This window comes from Megalobrama amblycephala, linkage group LG1 (assembly GCF_018812025.1).
Source record: "Megalobrama amblycephala isolate DHTTF-2021 linkage group LG1, ASM1881202v1, whole genome shotgun sequence".
NCBI classification, from domain to species: Eukaryota; Metazoa; Chordata; class Actinopteri; order Cypriniformes; family Xenocyprididae; genus Megalobrama; species Megalobrama amblycephala.
Window position 1 is genome coordinate 39455365 of NC_063044.1, and position 17679 is coordinate 39473043.

At 38.6% G+C, this 17679-nt stretch overlaps 2 protein-coding genes across 2 annotated transcripts; both read left to right on the top strand.

Annotated features, from left to right (window-relative positions):
• The first annotated feature begins 3554 nt into the window (after positions 1–3554).
• Positions 3555–7473, top strand: arpc1a (actin related protein 2/3 complex, subunit 1A). The gene is made up of 10 exons (XM_048192503.1): positions 3555–3738; positions 4393–4482; positions 4587–4691; positions 4772–4994; positions 5370–5477; positions 5571–5783; positions 5909–5984; positions 6092–6285; positions 6864–6954; positions 7065–7473. The coding sequence occupies exons 2-10, from the start codon at positions 4419–4421 to the stop codon at positions 7101–7103; spliced, it is 1113 nt and encodes a 370-aa protein (XP_048048460.1). The 5' UTR covers positions 3555–3738; positions 4393–4418; the 3' UTR covers positions 7104–7473.
• A 311-nt stretch (positions 7474–7784) lies between these two features.
• On the top strand, positions 7785–17564 carry arpc1b (actin related protein 2/3 complex, subunit 1B). Its single transcript, XM_048192516.1, has 10 exons — positions 7785–7937; positions 8565–8644; positions 10414–10518; positions 10599–10821; positions 13349–13456; positions 13543–13749; positions 13836–13911; positions 13989–14185; positions 17033–17123; positions 17236–17564. Exons 2-10 carry the CDS (start codon positions 8581–8583, stop codon positions 17272–17274), a joined length of 1110 nt encoding a protein of 369 aa, XP_048048473.1. The 5' UTR covers positions 7785–7937; positions 8565–8580; the 3' UTR covers positions 17275–17564.
• Positions 17565–17679: the final 115 nt, after the last annotated feature.

Genomic DNA, 17679 nt, shown 5'->3' on the forward strand with positions numbered 1-17679 from the left:
ATTTAAAATGTACAAAATTTTCCTCCGGGGGGGCATGCCCCTGGACCCCCCTAGAGGAACCGATGTCCATCCACTACAGTCTCACAAAATCCTGTGGGAAACACTGTGGATGCATTAAAGGTCCCGTTTTTCGTGTTTTTTTGAAGCTTTGATTGTGTTTATAGTGTGCAATATAACATGTTCATGTTTTGCGTGTAAAAAAACACAGTATTTTTCACATAATTTACTTATCTGTATACCGCTGTTTCCACTGTCATAAAAACGGGCTGATGACTTCCTTGTTCTATGAAGTCCCTCCTTCAGAAATACGTAACGAGTTCTGATTGTGCCAGCGGTTCCTGTGTTGTGATTCGACAGCAGCTTAGCGCATCTTGCCCGGAAAGGTCACGCCTCTTATCATAACGTGGAGATGCACGCGCTCAGTGTTATTGTAAACATGTCTTTAATTTTACCCTATCAATTTGAGCCGGAATCAGACCCGGTGATTGGACTGCGGGATGAAAATAACAGCGTTTCGACGACATGGCGACAAACACACTCTACAAACGCAACTCTTGTGTATTCCTGTGGGCGGAGGTTAGTCAAAAAACTGTTTTAGTGACGTCATTAAAGAAGGAAGTAGAGGGATGTAGTCCAAACTGGCCGTTCGATGTAGGCGACTTCTGTTAAATAAAATATCTCGCTTGGCATTGAACTTTGAGCTTTAAAATTTTACAGATTTTATTTATACTCTAACAACAACATTACACACTAACTAAAGTTTAAAACATGGGATCACGAAGAACGGGACCTTTAATCATTGCATCTGTCTTTCAAAGATGTCAGGTAAAAGGCAACTAATAAACATCACCTCATTCACCCTGAGAGCAGGTTACAGGATGCTGGCCCAGAGAAGGTGGCGAAAGTTGTTTTTTTTTTTTTTATGGGGGGGGATGTCACTCTTGCCTGTCTCCAAAACTTGAGAGCCCTGCTGACAGCACTAGTCAAAGCATTTGTCAGTTGTGTCTTGTATCGTTTTCACAACAATTCAGTCTTTTCAATGTAAAAGCCTTCGCTACTGACTGACACACTCATAAAGACAGTCTTTGCTGCCATCTAATGGTGTAATAATATAACTTCTGTTGCTGTTCACGGTCAGGGACTATTTTTTTCCGGCAGAAGAAAGGCTTTTAATGAAAGTTGCATTGATACATATTTTTGGCTTTAAAGGATTAGTTCACTTTCAAATTAAAATTTCCTGATAATTTACTCACCCCCATGTCATCCAAGATGTTCATGTCTTTCTTTCTTCAGTCGAAAAGAAATTAAGGTTTTTGAGGAAAACATTCCAGGATTTTTCTCCTTATAGTGGACTTCAATGGACTCCAGACGGTTGAAGGTCAAAATAACAGTTTCAGTGCAGCTTCAAAACATTCTACATGATACCAGACGAGGAATAAGGGTCTTATCTAAAGAAACTATCACTCATTTTCAAAAAAAAAAAAAATTATATGTTTTAACCAGAAATGCTCATCTTGAACTAGCTCTCTTCTTCTTCTTCTCTATTTGAATTCCAGCTGTGTAGACGCTGCTAAGTGTATTACTGCCCTCTACAGGTCAAAGTTTGAACTAATTGTATTATACTTGCACAAGCATATTGTATATGACAATTTAGTTCAAACTTTGACCTGTGGAGGGCAGTAATACACTTAGCAGTGTCTACACAGCTGGAATTCAAATAGAGAAGAAGAAGAAGAGAGCTAGTTCAAGATGAGCATTTATGGTTAAAACGTTTAAATTTATTTTTTTTTTTTAGAAAATGAGCGATGGTTTCTCTTGAAAAGACCCTTATTTCTCATCTGGGATCACTGTAAACTGTAATTTTGACCTTCAACCGTTTGGAGGCCATTTAAGCCCCCTATAAGGAGAAAAATCCTGGAATGTTTTCCTCAAAACCCTTAATTTCTTTTCGACTGAAGAAAGAAAGACATTAACATCTTGGATGACATGGGGCTGAGTAAATTATCAGGAAATTTTCATTTGAAAGTTAACTAATCCTTTAATATTTGTATTGTGTGGTAACCGTTTTATAAAAGCAATAAGGTACTCGAGGCTAGTGTTGTATGGTGAATAAGTCATGGCTGAAGGGCGTTGTTAGGCATGACGCAAAGCGGTGACCTTATTGCTTACATAAGAAATTATTAAACATATTAATAAATGTTGATTTCCAACATTTTGGGTTCATTTTAAGCAAGCAATACAGTGTTTTTAAACAGTTGAGTTAAATAAAACTACCCAGCAGGTTGGGCAAACATTTAACCCAACCGCTGGGTTAAAACAACCCATTCCTGTGTTTGTCCATTTTAACTTGGGTTGTTTTTGACCTAAACTTTTTTAGAATGTATGTATATGTAATATTTTGGAATATTACACAGTCTCTGCTCTGCTGACAACTTATGTGGCCTTTGCTCTTTAGAAATGTTCAATGTACAAGAAAATGACTTTTAAGAGAGATAGGTCCAGGGCTTGACATTAACTTTTTTGCACACCAGCCAATGTGGCTAGTGGTTTTCCAATGTTACTAGCCACTCAGCATTTTCACTGGCCACAATTTTGCTGTTGGGAAATTACATTTTATATGATTAAAGTTGACTCTGGCATGCTTAAATTACTTGATTTTGAGTCATTTTACTTGATTTACAAGATTTAAAACCCTTTCAAACTTACAAATGCAGAATGACCACCCAAATCAAGACTATACATGAGGTATACAGTTATTTTTGTTAGGCTATATAAAAAGAACAAAGAAGCAAATTACAAATAGTAATTAAAAAAAAAATTTCAGATACATATGTTTATTTAGCATACATGTATACATGTATTTAACGTTTTTTGATGTTTTATTAACATTAATGACAGAGGGGTATTTATTTGGGGGCTGCTGAATGCATGGACGTCATATACCGACACATATCCAGTTTTTACCCACCTGTTTACGTCCACTTCACCGTAAGCCATAGCCGACTGTATTCACGCGAGATACTCCACACGATGCATTTTGACATCTGTGTGTGCGTGTATTCAGGCGCGAGGAGAACTGAATCGCGCACGCGAGCGCTTCTGTTGTGTCATTTAGCGCGATTCCGCCTATCCCACCTTCACTAACCGCAAGTTAATCGATAAAGAATTGTGACTGAATTGTAATTTGTGATACGACGAGCTTGGCTACTTTTCATTTGGCTGTAGGCTGAAATTATATTCAACCCGCCAAAGTGGCTAGTGGGAGTGGCTGTCTTACCCCACAGCTGAAATCTGGCGGGTTGGCGGGTGTCAATGTCAAGCCCTGGATAGGTCATATTTTGAACAAAAAAAAAAATGTCCAGAAAACGACATTGTGATATTGCACAGATATAAAAGGACTAGTCCTTATCAGAGCCATAATAATAAGATTAACCTGAACCCGTCTTAGATCAAAAGTAGCCCACTCCTGGCCTGCTCGTACACTCCCTGCCCTCACCATTGTCTTCTGAATGACTTCGCTGTGACACGCCCACCGTTCTGCTGTGCGTACGCATGCGCGCTGAGCTGTGTGCCATTTCCTGGATTCCTTGACAGGCCGAAGTCAGGGAGCGAGAGAGCAGTCGGAGTGAATTCGTGTCGACTGTCCAGAGTCCGCGAATTCAAGTCCGTCCACCAGCTGAACAACCGAGAGCGAACATCCTTACGAATATTACCACAAGAAGCGGAACATCGTTTCAGGTAAATGAGGCCTGTGTCATGCCTTTTCCCGACAGCAGGGAGCGGACTGAACCGGCATCTTGAGCAAGGCCTCCCTGATCCTCAAATTTTACAGACCGCGAACATTTGTGTAACTTCGCTGGGATTATGACAGTGTTTACAGTTATGTAAGGTGCTACAGACTTTTATCTTTCAGTCCGGAGTCTCTATTCCCGAATTCCATGTAAATTTACTTGAATTAAATCTGTTTTTCGCGTTAGCTTTCGGCTAATGTAGCAAGCAGACGGCTCCCGAACAGAAGCCCACGGCATCAGATATTGATCTTCTGCCTCACCCACGCCCTGAAACCGGGAACTGACAGCCGCCATCTGGTTTTGCCGGTTGAACAGGCGAATTTTGCTTCAGTATATGGTTACAAACAATACAGTGCTTATGTATTTGGGGACATAGACTGATTGATGTGATTTAGCCTCGGCTTGCCAGTTTATCAGTGCTGGTTTACGTTGTTTTTGACACTAGGAAGCCATTTATAACTAAATCCAGAGTGCAGGATTATCCACTTTAATTTCCTGCTCCTAGCACAACAGTGTGAGAAACCCTACATACATTTGTCATGCTAAATGAATACATTTAAATATCAGCTTAGCAATCATATATGGTTATGTTTCTTTTCAGGCTGAGCTGCAAATTGTTTGAAGATAATGTCACTCCACCAGTTTTTGTTGGAACCCATCACATGCCATGCATGGAACCGGGACAGGACCCGTAAGAAAGCTTTTCATTGCTATTTATTCGTAGATGTTGTCTGTATCCATGTTTTATCATTTTTGAACTAACGCCTCATCTCATGTTTTGTTTTTCAATGACAGAAATTGCTATCAGTCCAAACAATCACGAAGTCCATATATACAAGAAAAGTGGAAATCAGTGGGTGAAAGCTCAAGAATTAAAAGAACACAATGGGCACATCACAGGTAAAAGTCACTTTCTTAAGTTACTCACAAACGTTATGTTGAAATGGCCTGTTAACCATTGTTTTTGTGTTCTCTTCCAGGCATTGACTGGGCTCCTAAAAGTGATCGTATTGTGACTTGTGGAGCGGACCGGAATGCTTATGTATGGAGTCAAAAGGACGGCGTGTGGAAACCCACCCTTGTTATTCTCAGGATCAACCGTGCTGCCACGTTTGTAAAATGGTCTCCGCTGGAGAACAAGTTTGCAGTGGGGAGCGGAGCACGACTCATATCCGTTTGCTACTTTGAGTCTGAAAATGATTGGTAGGTCACAGTTGATATATTGGGCTTCATTGATTATATATATATAATACATTTACATTTATTCATTTGGCAGACGCTTTTATCCAAAGCAACTTACAAGTGAGGAATACCACAAGCGAGTCATCATGAAGAGGCAAATAGACACAAGAAGTGCTCACAATACAAGTTTCAGACATTGCTTGGAGTAGCATAAGCTACAATAGAGAGGGATTAAAGGAAATGAAAAGATGAAATGATTTTTTTTTTTTTTAAGATGAGGTTAAGTGCTCACGAAAGAGATGAGTTTTCAGCTGTCTTTTGAATATGTTTGTATAATATATGTGTGTGTGTGTGTGTGTATGTATAACATTTTATTTTTATTTTTTTTATTTTTAGGTGGGTTAGTAAACACATCAAAAAGCCCATACGTTCAACTGTCCTCAGTTTAGACTGGCATCCAAATAATGTGCTTTTGGCAGCTGGGTCATGTGACTTCAAATGCAGGTGCGACTTTGTATATATTAAAGCTTGTTAACATTGTAAATGTAAATAAATCTTTTATTAGCTGTCTAAATCATATTTGTGTTCATTTCTTAGGGTATTCTCTGCATACATCAAGGAGGTGGATGAGAAACCAGCTCCAACCCCATGGGGGTCCAAGATGCCCTTTGGGCAGGTGATGGCAGAGTTTGGTGGGGCAGGAAGTGGAGGTTGGGTTCACAGCGTCTGTTTCTCAGCCAGTGGGAACAGGCTGGCTTGGGTCAGCCATGACAGCACTGTCACTGTAGTGGACCCCACAATAAGTTCAACGTGAGTATTGGTTGGTGTGGTTAGAAAAACAATTATTTATGATTTTCTGTTGTAGACATTTTAAACCGTCCTGGTTGTAATATGTCATGCTCATTAATGACTAATAGCATGTCTCTGTTTTGCAGGCCAAGTCAGTTGAAGACAGAATTCCTTGCCCTTTTGAGTGTGACTTTTGTTTCTGAGAACAACATTGTGGCAGCAGTAAGAACTTTTTTTTTTATTATTATTATTGGTCAAAAAGGTTTGTTCTGTTGTACTTTAGAGGTGACTGCCTTTTTCAGGACCTAATCTAGAGTGTTTTCCATTAGGGCCACGACTGCTGCCCTATGCTGTTCAGTTTTGATGATGGTGGAACCTTGACCTTCATATCCAAGTTGGACATTCCAAAGCAGAGCATCCAGCGCAACATTTCTGCCATGGAGCGCTTCCGCAACATGGACAAGAGGGCCACCACTGAGGACCGCAATAGCACCCTAGAAACCCTGCATCAGAACAGCATCACGTAGGCCAAATGACTTAAAAATTATATATAAACATTACCGTTCAAGAGTTTGGGGTAAGGTTTTTTTTTAATTCAATTAAAATTGATTTGATCAAAAGTGAAAGACTTAGATTGAAAGAAAAGATTTATATTTCAAATGCTGCTCTTTTGAGCTTTTTATTCATAAAATAATTCTAAAAAAAAACTATCAAAGTTTCCACAAAAATATTGAGTAGGAAAAATGTCTCTTGAGCTGCAAATCATCATATTAGAATGATTTCTGAAGGATCATGTGACACTGAAGACTGGAGTAATAATGCTGAAAATTCAGCTTTGCTATCAAAAGAATAAATTACATTTAAAATATATTACAATACAAAACCGTTATTTTAAATTGTAATTATTTTACAATATTACTGTTTTTACTGTGGTTTTGGTCAAATAAATACAGCCTAGGTGAGCATAAGAAACTTTCTTTCAAAAATATTTTAAAAAAGTCATACAGACTCCAAACTTTTGAACTGTATATATATGAATTATTATTAATTTAGTTTTTTTGTAATTGTGTAGAGTTCTAATTTTTTATTTTTACTTTGCAGCCAAGTGTCTATATATGAAGGAGACAAAAGAGATTGTCGCAAATTCTGCACTACAGGAATTGACGGAGCAATGACCATATGGGATTTCAAGGTTTGCATTTGTATTTTGTAACTTTTATGCCATGAATTTGCTTTCTTTTTTTATCGCTTGAGTCACAGTTAACCTGATTTATGACCACGTTTGCTTAATTCTTTCCACAGACCTTAGAGTCTTCAATCCAGGGTCTGCGGATCATGTAAAACTCTAGCATGACACAGCACAAGCAATGCAGCTTGAAGACTAACAAGGAGATTTCCGATAACACTTCTGAAAGTTTTTAAATAAAAAAAAAAAAAAAAAAGCACTGAGCAGTGGTGTGAACTGATGTGTGACACTCTTAAAAATGGAAAAAACACTAATGGAAAAGGGGGTTAGGATCTTTGTTTTCTTTTTGTTTGTTTGTTTTTTTTTTTTTTTAAGAAAAAAAAAAATCTATGCCAAAGCTGGCACCCCAGCAGTGTGTTACGGTTGATCAAGATGTTCTGGCTCTCCAGAGAAACTGGAGAGGAGTTAAATTAAAAGGAGAATTTTATGTAAATGGTCTGCTAGAAATAAATGACGTATACTACACACCATTTGTGAATGTTGTCTCATTTTGTTTGATTCAATGCCTTTGTATCACTAAGATCGACTGCCTTTTCCAGGCTAAAAGGAAACAACTTGGCTTTTAGATGCAACTAGAAGATTAATTCACTAGAAGACACACATAAAGATTCATTCGTAACAGTTTTGCTTTTGTTAGTAATCATAAATCAGCTGTGCTTAAAAATGCAACAGAGGAGAATGTGAAGGGGAGTTAAACTGAAAACCCTCCTCATCAGCAGACAGCCGCCCACACAAGGAAGTGGTTATATGTTTCTAACAGGGAAGGGGAAGTAGAGCATATTTGAAGAGAAAAAAGACTAAGGAAATAGTTTAGTTCATTCAGAGCAAAGCCAGCGTTTGTGTTGACTGCTCAGAGTCCACGAACTCAGGCTTCTGTTTCAGGCTTTGTCAACCCCCCCACATCTATCAGTATTTTTACGGTTTCCCGGGTAAGTAGAAAAACATATGGTTTTGTTTATCTGAATTTGGAAGGTTTTCTTCTGCTGTGGAGCAGTCTCTGCAGTTTTGGAATGCTGATGTTTGTGCGAGCTCACTAACATGCACTAACATGCAGAATGACATCTAGAAAGTATGTTTTCAGTATTTTTGTGACTTTAGCTGTAGCAAGATGTTTTACCTAAGGTCTACCTAACATTTAAAACTCGTTACTGCAAACTCCCCCTGCAGAGAGGACCGTTACATGTTAGAACGGAAACTAAGATAGTAGAGGTGTTTTATGTGTTTTTCATGTAAGTGGACAACTTGGCATCTGGCTTTGTCACATTCCTTTGTGGTCTGGTTTTAATTTACTACAAACATTGAGGGGGAAAAAATGTGTGCTGTTACAAAGACAAAAAACCTTTTTTCCAAGTATGACCTACAGGGATAGAAGTCAAAAACAGGAAAGAAAATTAACAAGAATTTTAGTAGGAAGTTCTAAAGTTCTCCATTTTAGTGATGTGTCTCTACGGAAGTGAATGAGCTGTATATAGTCATGCTGTAACCAGTAATTTGGTTTACCTCAAACATTGTTTTTACCATTTCATCTTGAGATTACTTCTAATTTTAATTTGCAGGAAAAAGCACTTAATCATGGCTTATCACAGTTTTCTTCTTGAACCTATCAGCTGCCATGCCTGGAACAAGGACCGAACTCGTAAGTTCTCATACTCTTTGCAGCATCTTTGGAGCTGTTCCCAGTCTTTAGGGCTAAAGATATCTTTCTGCCTCTGAACTGTGTAATCATGTGAGAGCATCATTGCTGAATATACAAAAGATTCTGTCTCCAAAGGTCATTTGATCATGAATCAAGTATGTCTTTTTGAGGATTCTTTTCTGAAAAGTGTCTGATGAGACGTGAACTGTGACTTTCTACCCATATTACTTGAATTTTAAATTTTGTTTTTGTAAACCATCATGTGAACCACCATTTTTCCCTTGAGAGCCCTTTAGACCCTTTACTGAATGTTTACATTATTCTGCTGAGACCTGCATTTTGGATAAGAAGCTGCACATCCTTCTGGAAAAGTACAAATACGTACACGGACTAGCATGCACACTTTTTTATGGGGTTTATGATGCCAGTTAGAATCCTACAACATTAAAAGTTAAGTGTGGCTGCTCTCGAAAAGCCAAATAAGGACTTTTATGTTTTAATTAAGTTTAAAAACAGTCCGTCTTTTAAAAAAAAGCAAAAAATATAAATGTCAAGAGTTGTGTCTTTTCACTGCTGCTGCCTTGCTTTTCTTTCCATGCTGATGAGAGAAGCAGTAATGACTAATTCCCCCCAGACTTCCTGTTTTACCATGAATGGTGCTTTGTTGCTGATGTCGTATGTCTTCGGCAGACCGCAGAGCAACAGCAGGGAAACGAGACGGCTGAGAAAGACTTTTAGGTTTAACTGCGGCTGTTAAAACCATGCATGTTTTCTAGCTCACCTATGAAAAATGTGGGAGCACATCTGCTGTAGCAGGAAATAGATGCTGTGTCTGAATCCAGCATTAGGCCTGTCCCAATAGCCATACTTGTAGTCTTTGAACTTGGCCGCTTGTCTACATGACATGTTTCCGTTATTTGGACCAAGTGTTCAAGATGGCGTGAAGACAGCAAGTGTGTGTAAAACTTCTGATGACTCGATGGAACACACAACATAGTGTTGCAAAAATGCAAGTAACGTTTTTACAGAACTTTATTTACACATTTTTATTTTCCGTACTTTGCAACTTTAAAATAAACTCAAGATTTTTGGGCATGTGAGTTCCTGAACATGATGTGAATGATGGGATATGCTTACCCTCAAATACCACCCAGAAGCAGTATTAGCAATAGTGTGGATTTAGTATGTGTCAAGGGCAGTGAGCTTTGGCAATTTTCAGACCTACAGACTTGCGCACTTACTTCCTGTTGCGTGCACATGTTCTCAAGTGGTCAAAAATGCAAGTGTGGGTATTGGGACAGGCCCATTTTCATTTAAACAATATTCTGCAGAAATACTCTGTCTGCAGGATTAAATGCATTTCCTTAGAATTTGTAACTACACTTTTACATTTTCTGAAAATGTAAATATATTAAATATTAGGGTGTTGCAGGTGATTTCCAGGTAGTTTTTGCAATGCAGTTATTAAGGTGTATTAAGATCTTTCAAGACTCCGAAAAGCTCACCCATTGGTCCCTATATGTCGTCCATTTTAATTATAGATTATAGGATTTTTTTTATTATTTTTTATGTTAGTCAAAAATCCAAGCCTTACAATTCAAAGTTTAATAATTAGGTTAAAACACCCCTAAAACTCAGTATGACCAATAGTGATATTAGCAATAGGTAGTGCCAACAATAAACTTTAAACAAACAAGTACTATCTTATAAAATATTTAGGCTGTTATCCAATCCATCAAGCTTTTGTCTTCTATTTCTGTCTCCTTTAGAAATAGCACTGTGTCCTAATAACCATGAAGTCCATATCTACAAGAAGGACGGAAACAACTGGAACAAACTCCATGTGCTGAAGGAGCACAATGGCCAGGTTACTGGTAAGTAACCGACACGGTCACAGAGCATTGATGTGAACAAAACAATGTTTCCTCATCCAAGACGTTTCCTCATCAACCAGGCATTGACTGGGCCCCAGAGAGCAATCGCATCGTCACCTGTGGCACTGACCGTAACGCGTACGTCTGGACCCTAAAGGGAGATGTATGGAAGCCCACCCTGGTCATTCTCAGGATCAACCGTGCCGCCCGCTGTGTGAAATGGTCTCCTAAAGAAAACAAGTTTGCTGTGGGCAGTGGCTCACGTCTGATCTCAGTGTGCTATTTTGAGCAGGAAAATGACTGGTGAGTATCAGGCAATAGAAATGATATTGAGCCTCTTCTGGCAGAACAAATCTGATGGTGGTTAATCTACTTATGAGGCAGATGGGCTCCCTCTTATTTTTAAATGACTCGGTTTTAAAGCGGTGTTCGGAATGATAGGACTAGAAATGCACAGCAGAGGATGCTGGTACTCACCAGACATGCTGAATCTATTTCAATTGACTCTTCACTTTCAGACTCTTCCATGTGCAACAATGCTGGATTACACATTACACATTAAATCATGTGATGTGATAACATTAAGCTGTGAGGGACAACTTAATGCGATATATTGTATACCGCAATCTGCTGGTCTGAATTTCAACAAGCAATCATAGACAAACAGCACGATTGAGTGAGATGTTGCTTTTGTACAATTATTCAATAAGAAATAAGTTAATACTGAATAACTTACATTTTAGATGCAATATTGCCAGTTACTTTGGAACAATTTTCATTGCCGGAGTGAGAATAGACAAATAAACGGTTGAACGAATGATTCAATAACTCAATTGTTTAATTCCTGAATGAATCCATGTTTTTCAACAAATTAGTTGAATAAATTATTAACTCACTCATACATACAGCCACTTGTTTCCTGAATGAATCTGTTTTTTAAATAATCTCTTGAGTGAATGGTTTAATGACTCATTCAATCATACATGCTGAATTTGATACTGCATAATAGACTATTTCTGCCATAAAAAAATATGGTAAAAGTAGTAAGATGCTAGTATGTGGCTCCATGGTCACTTGTTCAGTTGCTGAATGAATCAATGTTTTTGAACAATTCATTTTAGTGAATGATTCTATGACTCACTCACTTGTTCAATTACTGACTGAAGCAGTAGGTGCTTTTCAGTTCCAAGGCTGTGTTTTAGTGAGGCTGCATATTTAGGCCGCCACGTCCTCAACGTCTGTGAAAGGCCATCACAATTTGAAAGATTGGAAAGCAGCCATTGTTTCACGTCCTTCATTCAGCTTATTTTGAAGGATGCATCAAGTGTATCCTTCATATCCTCCATTTGCCCACAATCCTTAGCACATATTCCAATTCACACACACAAAAAAAGTGGAAAATGAATCAGCACTATGGTTGTCCAATTTTTTGTGCAATGCAAGACATAAAATGATTTCGGAGATGAAGACATTACACATACATTATGTAAAACACTGGGAGACCACAGACTTTGCATTAATGGAATTCAGTTAATATAAAGACTTAAAGGGATAGTTCACCCAAAAATGAAAATTTGATGTTTATCTGCTTACCCCCAGTGCATCCAAGATGTAGGTGACTTTTTTTCTTCAGTCGAACGCAAATTATGATTTTTAACTGCAACCACTGCCGTCTGTCAGTCAAATAATAGCAGTAGATGGGAACTTCAACTATAACAGTAAATAAAACTTGCTTAGACAAATCAAAATTAAAACCTGCGGCTCGTGACGACACATTAATGTCCTAAGACATGAAACGATCGGTTTGTGCGAGAAACCGAACATTATTTATATAATTTTTACCTCTAATACACCACTATGTCCAACTTCGTTCAGCTTCCTGTTAGTGAGGTCAAAAAACGCGTTCTGAAGACGGAAGTGATGTCTTGCCCATATACTTCAATGAGCGCGAGACATCACTTCCGTTGTCAGAGCGCGATCAGACCTCACTAGCCGGAAGCTGAACGAACTTGGACATAGTGGTGTATTAGAGGTAAACAATTATATAAATACTGTTCGGTTTCTCGCACAAACCGATCGTTTCGTGTCTTAGGACATTAATGTGCCGTCACGAGCCGCAGGGTTTAATTTGGACTTGTCTATGGAAGTTTTTTCGACTCTTATTGTTCAAGTTCCCAATCACTGCTATTATTTGACTGACAGACGGCAGCGGTTGCAGTTAAAAATCATAATTTGCGCTCGACTGAAGAAAAAAAGTCATCTACATCTTGGATGCCCTGGGGGTAAGCAGATAAACATCAAATTTTCATTTTTGGGTGAACTATCCCTTTAAAGTATTTTTCCACAATTAATTTTAATAGTATTTTTGTGACATGGGGCGTAAACATTTATGTATAGCCATATCTCATTCTGTCATTTAATGCTGAGGTGGACTGTAGCCTACAAGCCTCAGAAAGACTGCAGGAAGTTTGCAGCCTTCTAATTGAGAAGCATCCAGTGTTTTTGAACAAATTGGTTGATTGAACGATTCAATGACTCACTCATAAAGACAGCCACTTGTCCTCACTTACTGGTGTAACTATGTAACCTAAAGAAAGAGTCACTGAAAAATCCACAGCAACTAACAATGAAAAGTCCCAGTGTTGGATTGTTATATCAACATTCCTGCTCAGTTTGATGAACAGAACTACCAAATGTTGTATTATAAACTACATTTTATGATTTCTACAGGCATTTTTCTGTTGGACAGAAAATGCTTATTTACACAGACTAATCAATTGTTTTTACTGGGTGTATCTAAGATGCTTAAAGTAATTTCTCATTATTCTAGGTGGGTGTGCAAGCACATTAAGAAGCCCATCCGCTCCACCATCCTTTGTTTGGACTGGCACCCCAATAACGTCCTTTTGGCAGCTGGATCTTGTGACTTTAAATGCAGGTTAGGTTGATTCTGATTTGTGTTATTATTCTATTTTATGAATACGGCCTTTATATGAACTTAACGTTTGTTAAATGCCCATCCAGGATCTTCTCTGCTTACATAAAGGAAGTAGAAGAGAAGCCTGCTCCAACACCATGGGGCTCTAAAATGCCCTTTGGAGAGGTCATGTTCGAGTCTACTGGTACTGCGGGTTGGGTGCACGGCGTCTGCTTCTCAGACAGCGGGAATCGTGTGGCCTGGGCCAGCCATGACAGCACCGTGGCTGTGGCAGAGGGAGGAAAGACTGCTGTGTGAGTATTGCCTTTCAAATATGGCCTTCCACATACTTGCCTTTAAAAAATCATATTTACCCAATTATTTCCTTTCATCTTGACAGCTGCGCCAGTCTGACTTCTGAAACCTTGCCACTTCTGTGCGTGACTTTCATTACTGAGAACAGCCTAGTGGCAGCTGTAAGTATCTTCATATGTCAGACCTTGATGTTAAGGTGATCCGCTTAGATTGTCCCCTGATTTTCATATCTTTTCAGGGCCATGACTGCTACCCTGTGTTGTTTGTCTACGATTCAAACAATGCAGCACTGTCTTTCGGAGGAAAACTTGACGTGCCCAAACAGAGTGCTCAGAAGGGCATGACAGCCAGAGAACGCTTCCAGAACTTGGATAAGAAAGCCACCACAGACAGCAAGGAAGCAGTCCTTGAGTCTTTGCACAAGAACAGCATCAGGTACAGCCTGTTCTCTTTTGTCTGTCTTCTAGTCTCGTTCCTTTAAAGGTGCTAAAGAGGATGTTTTGTTTTATACATTTTTGCAATATTACTTGAAACTGTCTTTACTAACTGATAAAAGACTATTTATTAGGTGCACTGAAAGTAAAAATATATTAATATACATCATCTGTGCACGAGGTAGGGCCTTAAGAACATCAGCCAATCGTTTGTGTGATCATCGCATAAACGATTGGCCCTCTGACTTGTCAATCACTGCCGTGACGTTCCTTGTGAGAGACGTGCGCGGATTGGCCCTCTGGCTTGTCAATCACTGCCATGACGTTCCTTGTGAAAGACGAGCGTGGCTGCGCTCTCCAGTAACTTTCCACACTCCACAGGCGCTGCATGCAATGTTTTTGTCAGGAGACAGGAGTAACAACTGCAGATTATGAGTTATCTGCGGTGAGTCCGACATAATGAATCCAAAAAACACGACACAGCGAATGCCGGCGGTAAACACTCGTGTTCCAATACTCGTGTACGAGTTTTGGGAGGCGTTCTTTTGCAATGAGCTGTGAAGGAGGGGGGCTGTTCTTACGCATGCGCTCATTTCAAAAACTCAGTAACTGTCTTTGGATTCTCAGTCGACGAAAAAATCCTCTCTATCACCTTTAAAGGGGACCTATTATGCCCTATTTAACAAGATGTAAAATTAGTCTCTGATGTTCCCAGAGTGTGTATGTGAAGTTTTAGCTCAAAATACCCCACAAATAATTTTTTATAGCATGTTAAAATTGCTACTTTTAGTGGTTGAGCAAAAACGAGCCGTTTTAGTGCGGTCCCTTTAAATGCAAATGAGCTGCCTAAGAGGGCGGAGCTTCACGAGCTGATTCTCGGTGACAGGATTCATTCAGGACGTGCTATAATGTCAGAAACTACGAATGTATGCTGCATGGAGATAGAACAGGTAACGTTATAGTTTAGTTAAATTACGGTTATTACTTATATTGCCTTGTTTTTAATCTGCTATATTAGTACAGGCTTGTTGAACAGTTCGAATGATGGCCAAAACTTTACCGATGAGTTTTATGACGCTTATTCTACTTCACACAAAAGATGAAGTGTCTGTTTTCACTCTAGTAAATCACTGTTAGAACTTAATAAAACACTGCAAGTGCGCATTAAAATATTATCCATAAACTCTCTCTCTTTCCCTTGTATTATCACCAACACACATAGCGAATTACACAGAAACACTCGTTACAACTAACGTTACCAGTAAACAAATATATAAAGACTTTATGCCTTTCCGGTGGTGCTTAATAAACTTTATACCCGTAACGTTAAATAAGCTCAGATGAACTGTAATAAAGTGCCATTACCTTCATTACTGCCGTATTTAGTGTCACTCTGGAGACTGTAAGATTGATCACGAACAGTTTTAACTTGTATATCCTCCTTGAGTAACACATTTTTAGCACAGTCTCTGTTTTATATTGTCCCCTTCGTATTGATATACTTTCACAAAGCAGTCCGGTGTGAAATGATTCGCGCAGACATACACGAATTTCGGCAGAACTGTGGGAGCATTTTCCTGGAAAACCAAGTTAATCCACCTCGTCTTCAGCAGCTCAGATTTAGGTTGTAAATGAAGAGAGTTATGTGGATTAATCCATCCAGCAACAGAACACCTAAAACACTTGGGTTGGGAGACGTTCTCGTCAGTGCGGCAATGGCGGGCTCGCTGTAAACAACGGCTCAGGGCGGTTCTATGTTCAAACTTAAGTGTCAGTCAACGCTGTGGGCGGAGCCTGTGGCTTTTGTGACGTCACACTGCCAGGGATCTGGAAACGGCTCGTTCTGAGACACTGCTTATGATTTATGGGGATTAAAAACAAAGAGTGGGTGGATTTTTATCATTATAGGGTGGTTGTGTACACACACTGCCAACACACATTTATGCCCAAACACCAGGCAAAAGTGAATTTTGCATAATAGGTCCCCTTTAAGTTTGTAATTTCTGTTCCACAATGGCACTAAAAAACAGTTTTTAAACACTCCCTGTCTTTTATTTGTCAAACAAATGACTCTGCACCCAAAATCATTCCAGTGATGACATATTTTTGTAGGCCAAGCTGGAAGTTATCACCCCGGAACCCACGACCAACAAACATTTATGATTCTTACATAATTTGTTTATTATGGTAATCTTCACAAATGAACACAGCTTTTATGAATTTTGAAGTCTAAATTCAATTGGCAGAAATAAAAAAATTAAAAAATGAAATAAACCAACTACACCATGGCCACATGACTTAACCATGATTACGAGAACTCTTTCAATCTTAAAAAAAAAAAAAGTACCCTGAAAGAATAGTTTGCTAGAGTGATTATAAACACACTGAGGCTGTAAAAGAGTTGTGAGTAGATGAGTTTACCTGTTCTTTGTGATGACGTTTAATGTCCCCGACAACCTCGCTTGTTGCAACCTGTTCACAACTTTTTTAAGACAAGTAAAAGCTTTAAAAAAAATTTATGTAGTCAGAATAAAACATTAAAATATATTGAGTTCTGGGTCGAACCAACCCGGAGGTGATAAAATGCAGAATTTTTTTCTGGGTTTTGGCCTACAAAAATATATTTTATCCCTGCATCACTCAATCCACTTGTTAAATCGTAACAAATAATAAATCGACGCAAGGAATTAAGCAGATGTTGAAATGTCCTGCCCAGTCAGGATGCGCAAGTAAACAGATTGCAATTCAGTTTGATGCCAAGTGGCTCTGAAATTACACACTTCAACATCAAACATAAATCTACAACAATATTTTAATAATGCTTTTTGCTTTGTTTTTGTTCACTTAGCCAAATCTCAATCCTTAATGGGGGAAAAGCCAAGTGTGGCAAATTCTGCACCACTGGTATGGATGGAGGCATGGCTATTTGGGATGTAAAGGTAAAACTTGTTGAACTCTTGTGCATTTCATAATCAATATTTAGTTTGTAAGTAGTGGTCAAAATGCAAAAGTGCATAAAGATGATTATAATTCTGTTTAAATCTCTTTCAGACCCTTGAATCTGCAATGAAAGACCTCAAGATTGTCTAGACAAAGCAGACTCCAGAACAAAATGTCTGCAGTTCAAATTGCTTGCTTTCTAATCTGCTAATCCTTTTTAATGCAGTTGTCTGTACGTTTTTACAAGATTATGTTTTGATGTGTTAGAGGTTTAATGATTTTATACTGATAAGATTCAGGAAACTGGTTCTGGATGAACCAAAAACTGAATTTATATGCTGGTCATAGATTGCTTTTCTTGAATTAATGCAGGTACCTTGCAATTGGATTTTAATAAACTGCAGTTGAAACTAATGAAATAAATATGACTACTTGCTGAATGTTTTCCTGCGTTAACCCAATACTTTCAATGCAACTCACTCTTTGTACTATTTATTTCATGTATAATGAACATAAAAGATCTGCACACCACTCTCTAAATTGAATTTAAAAAGG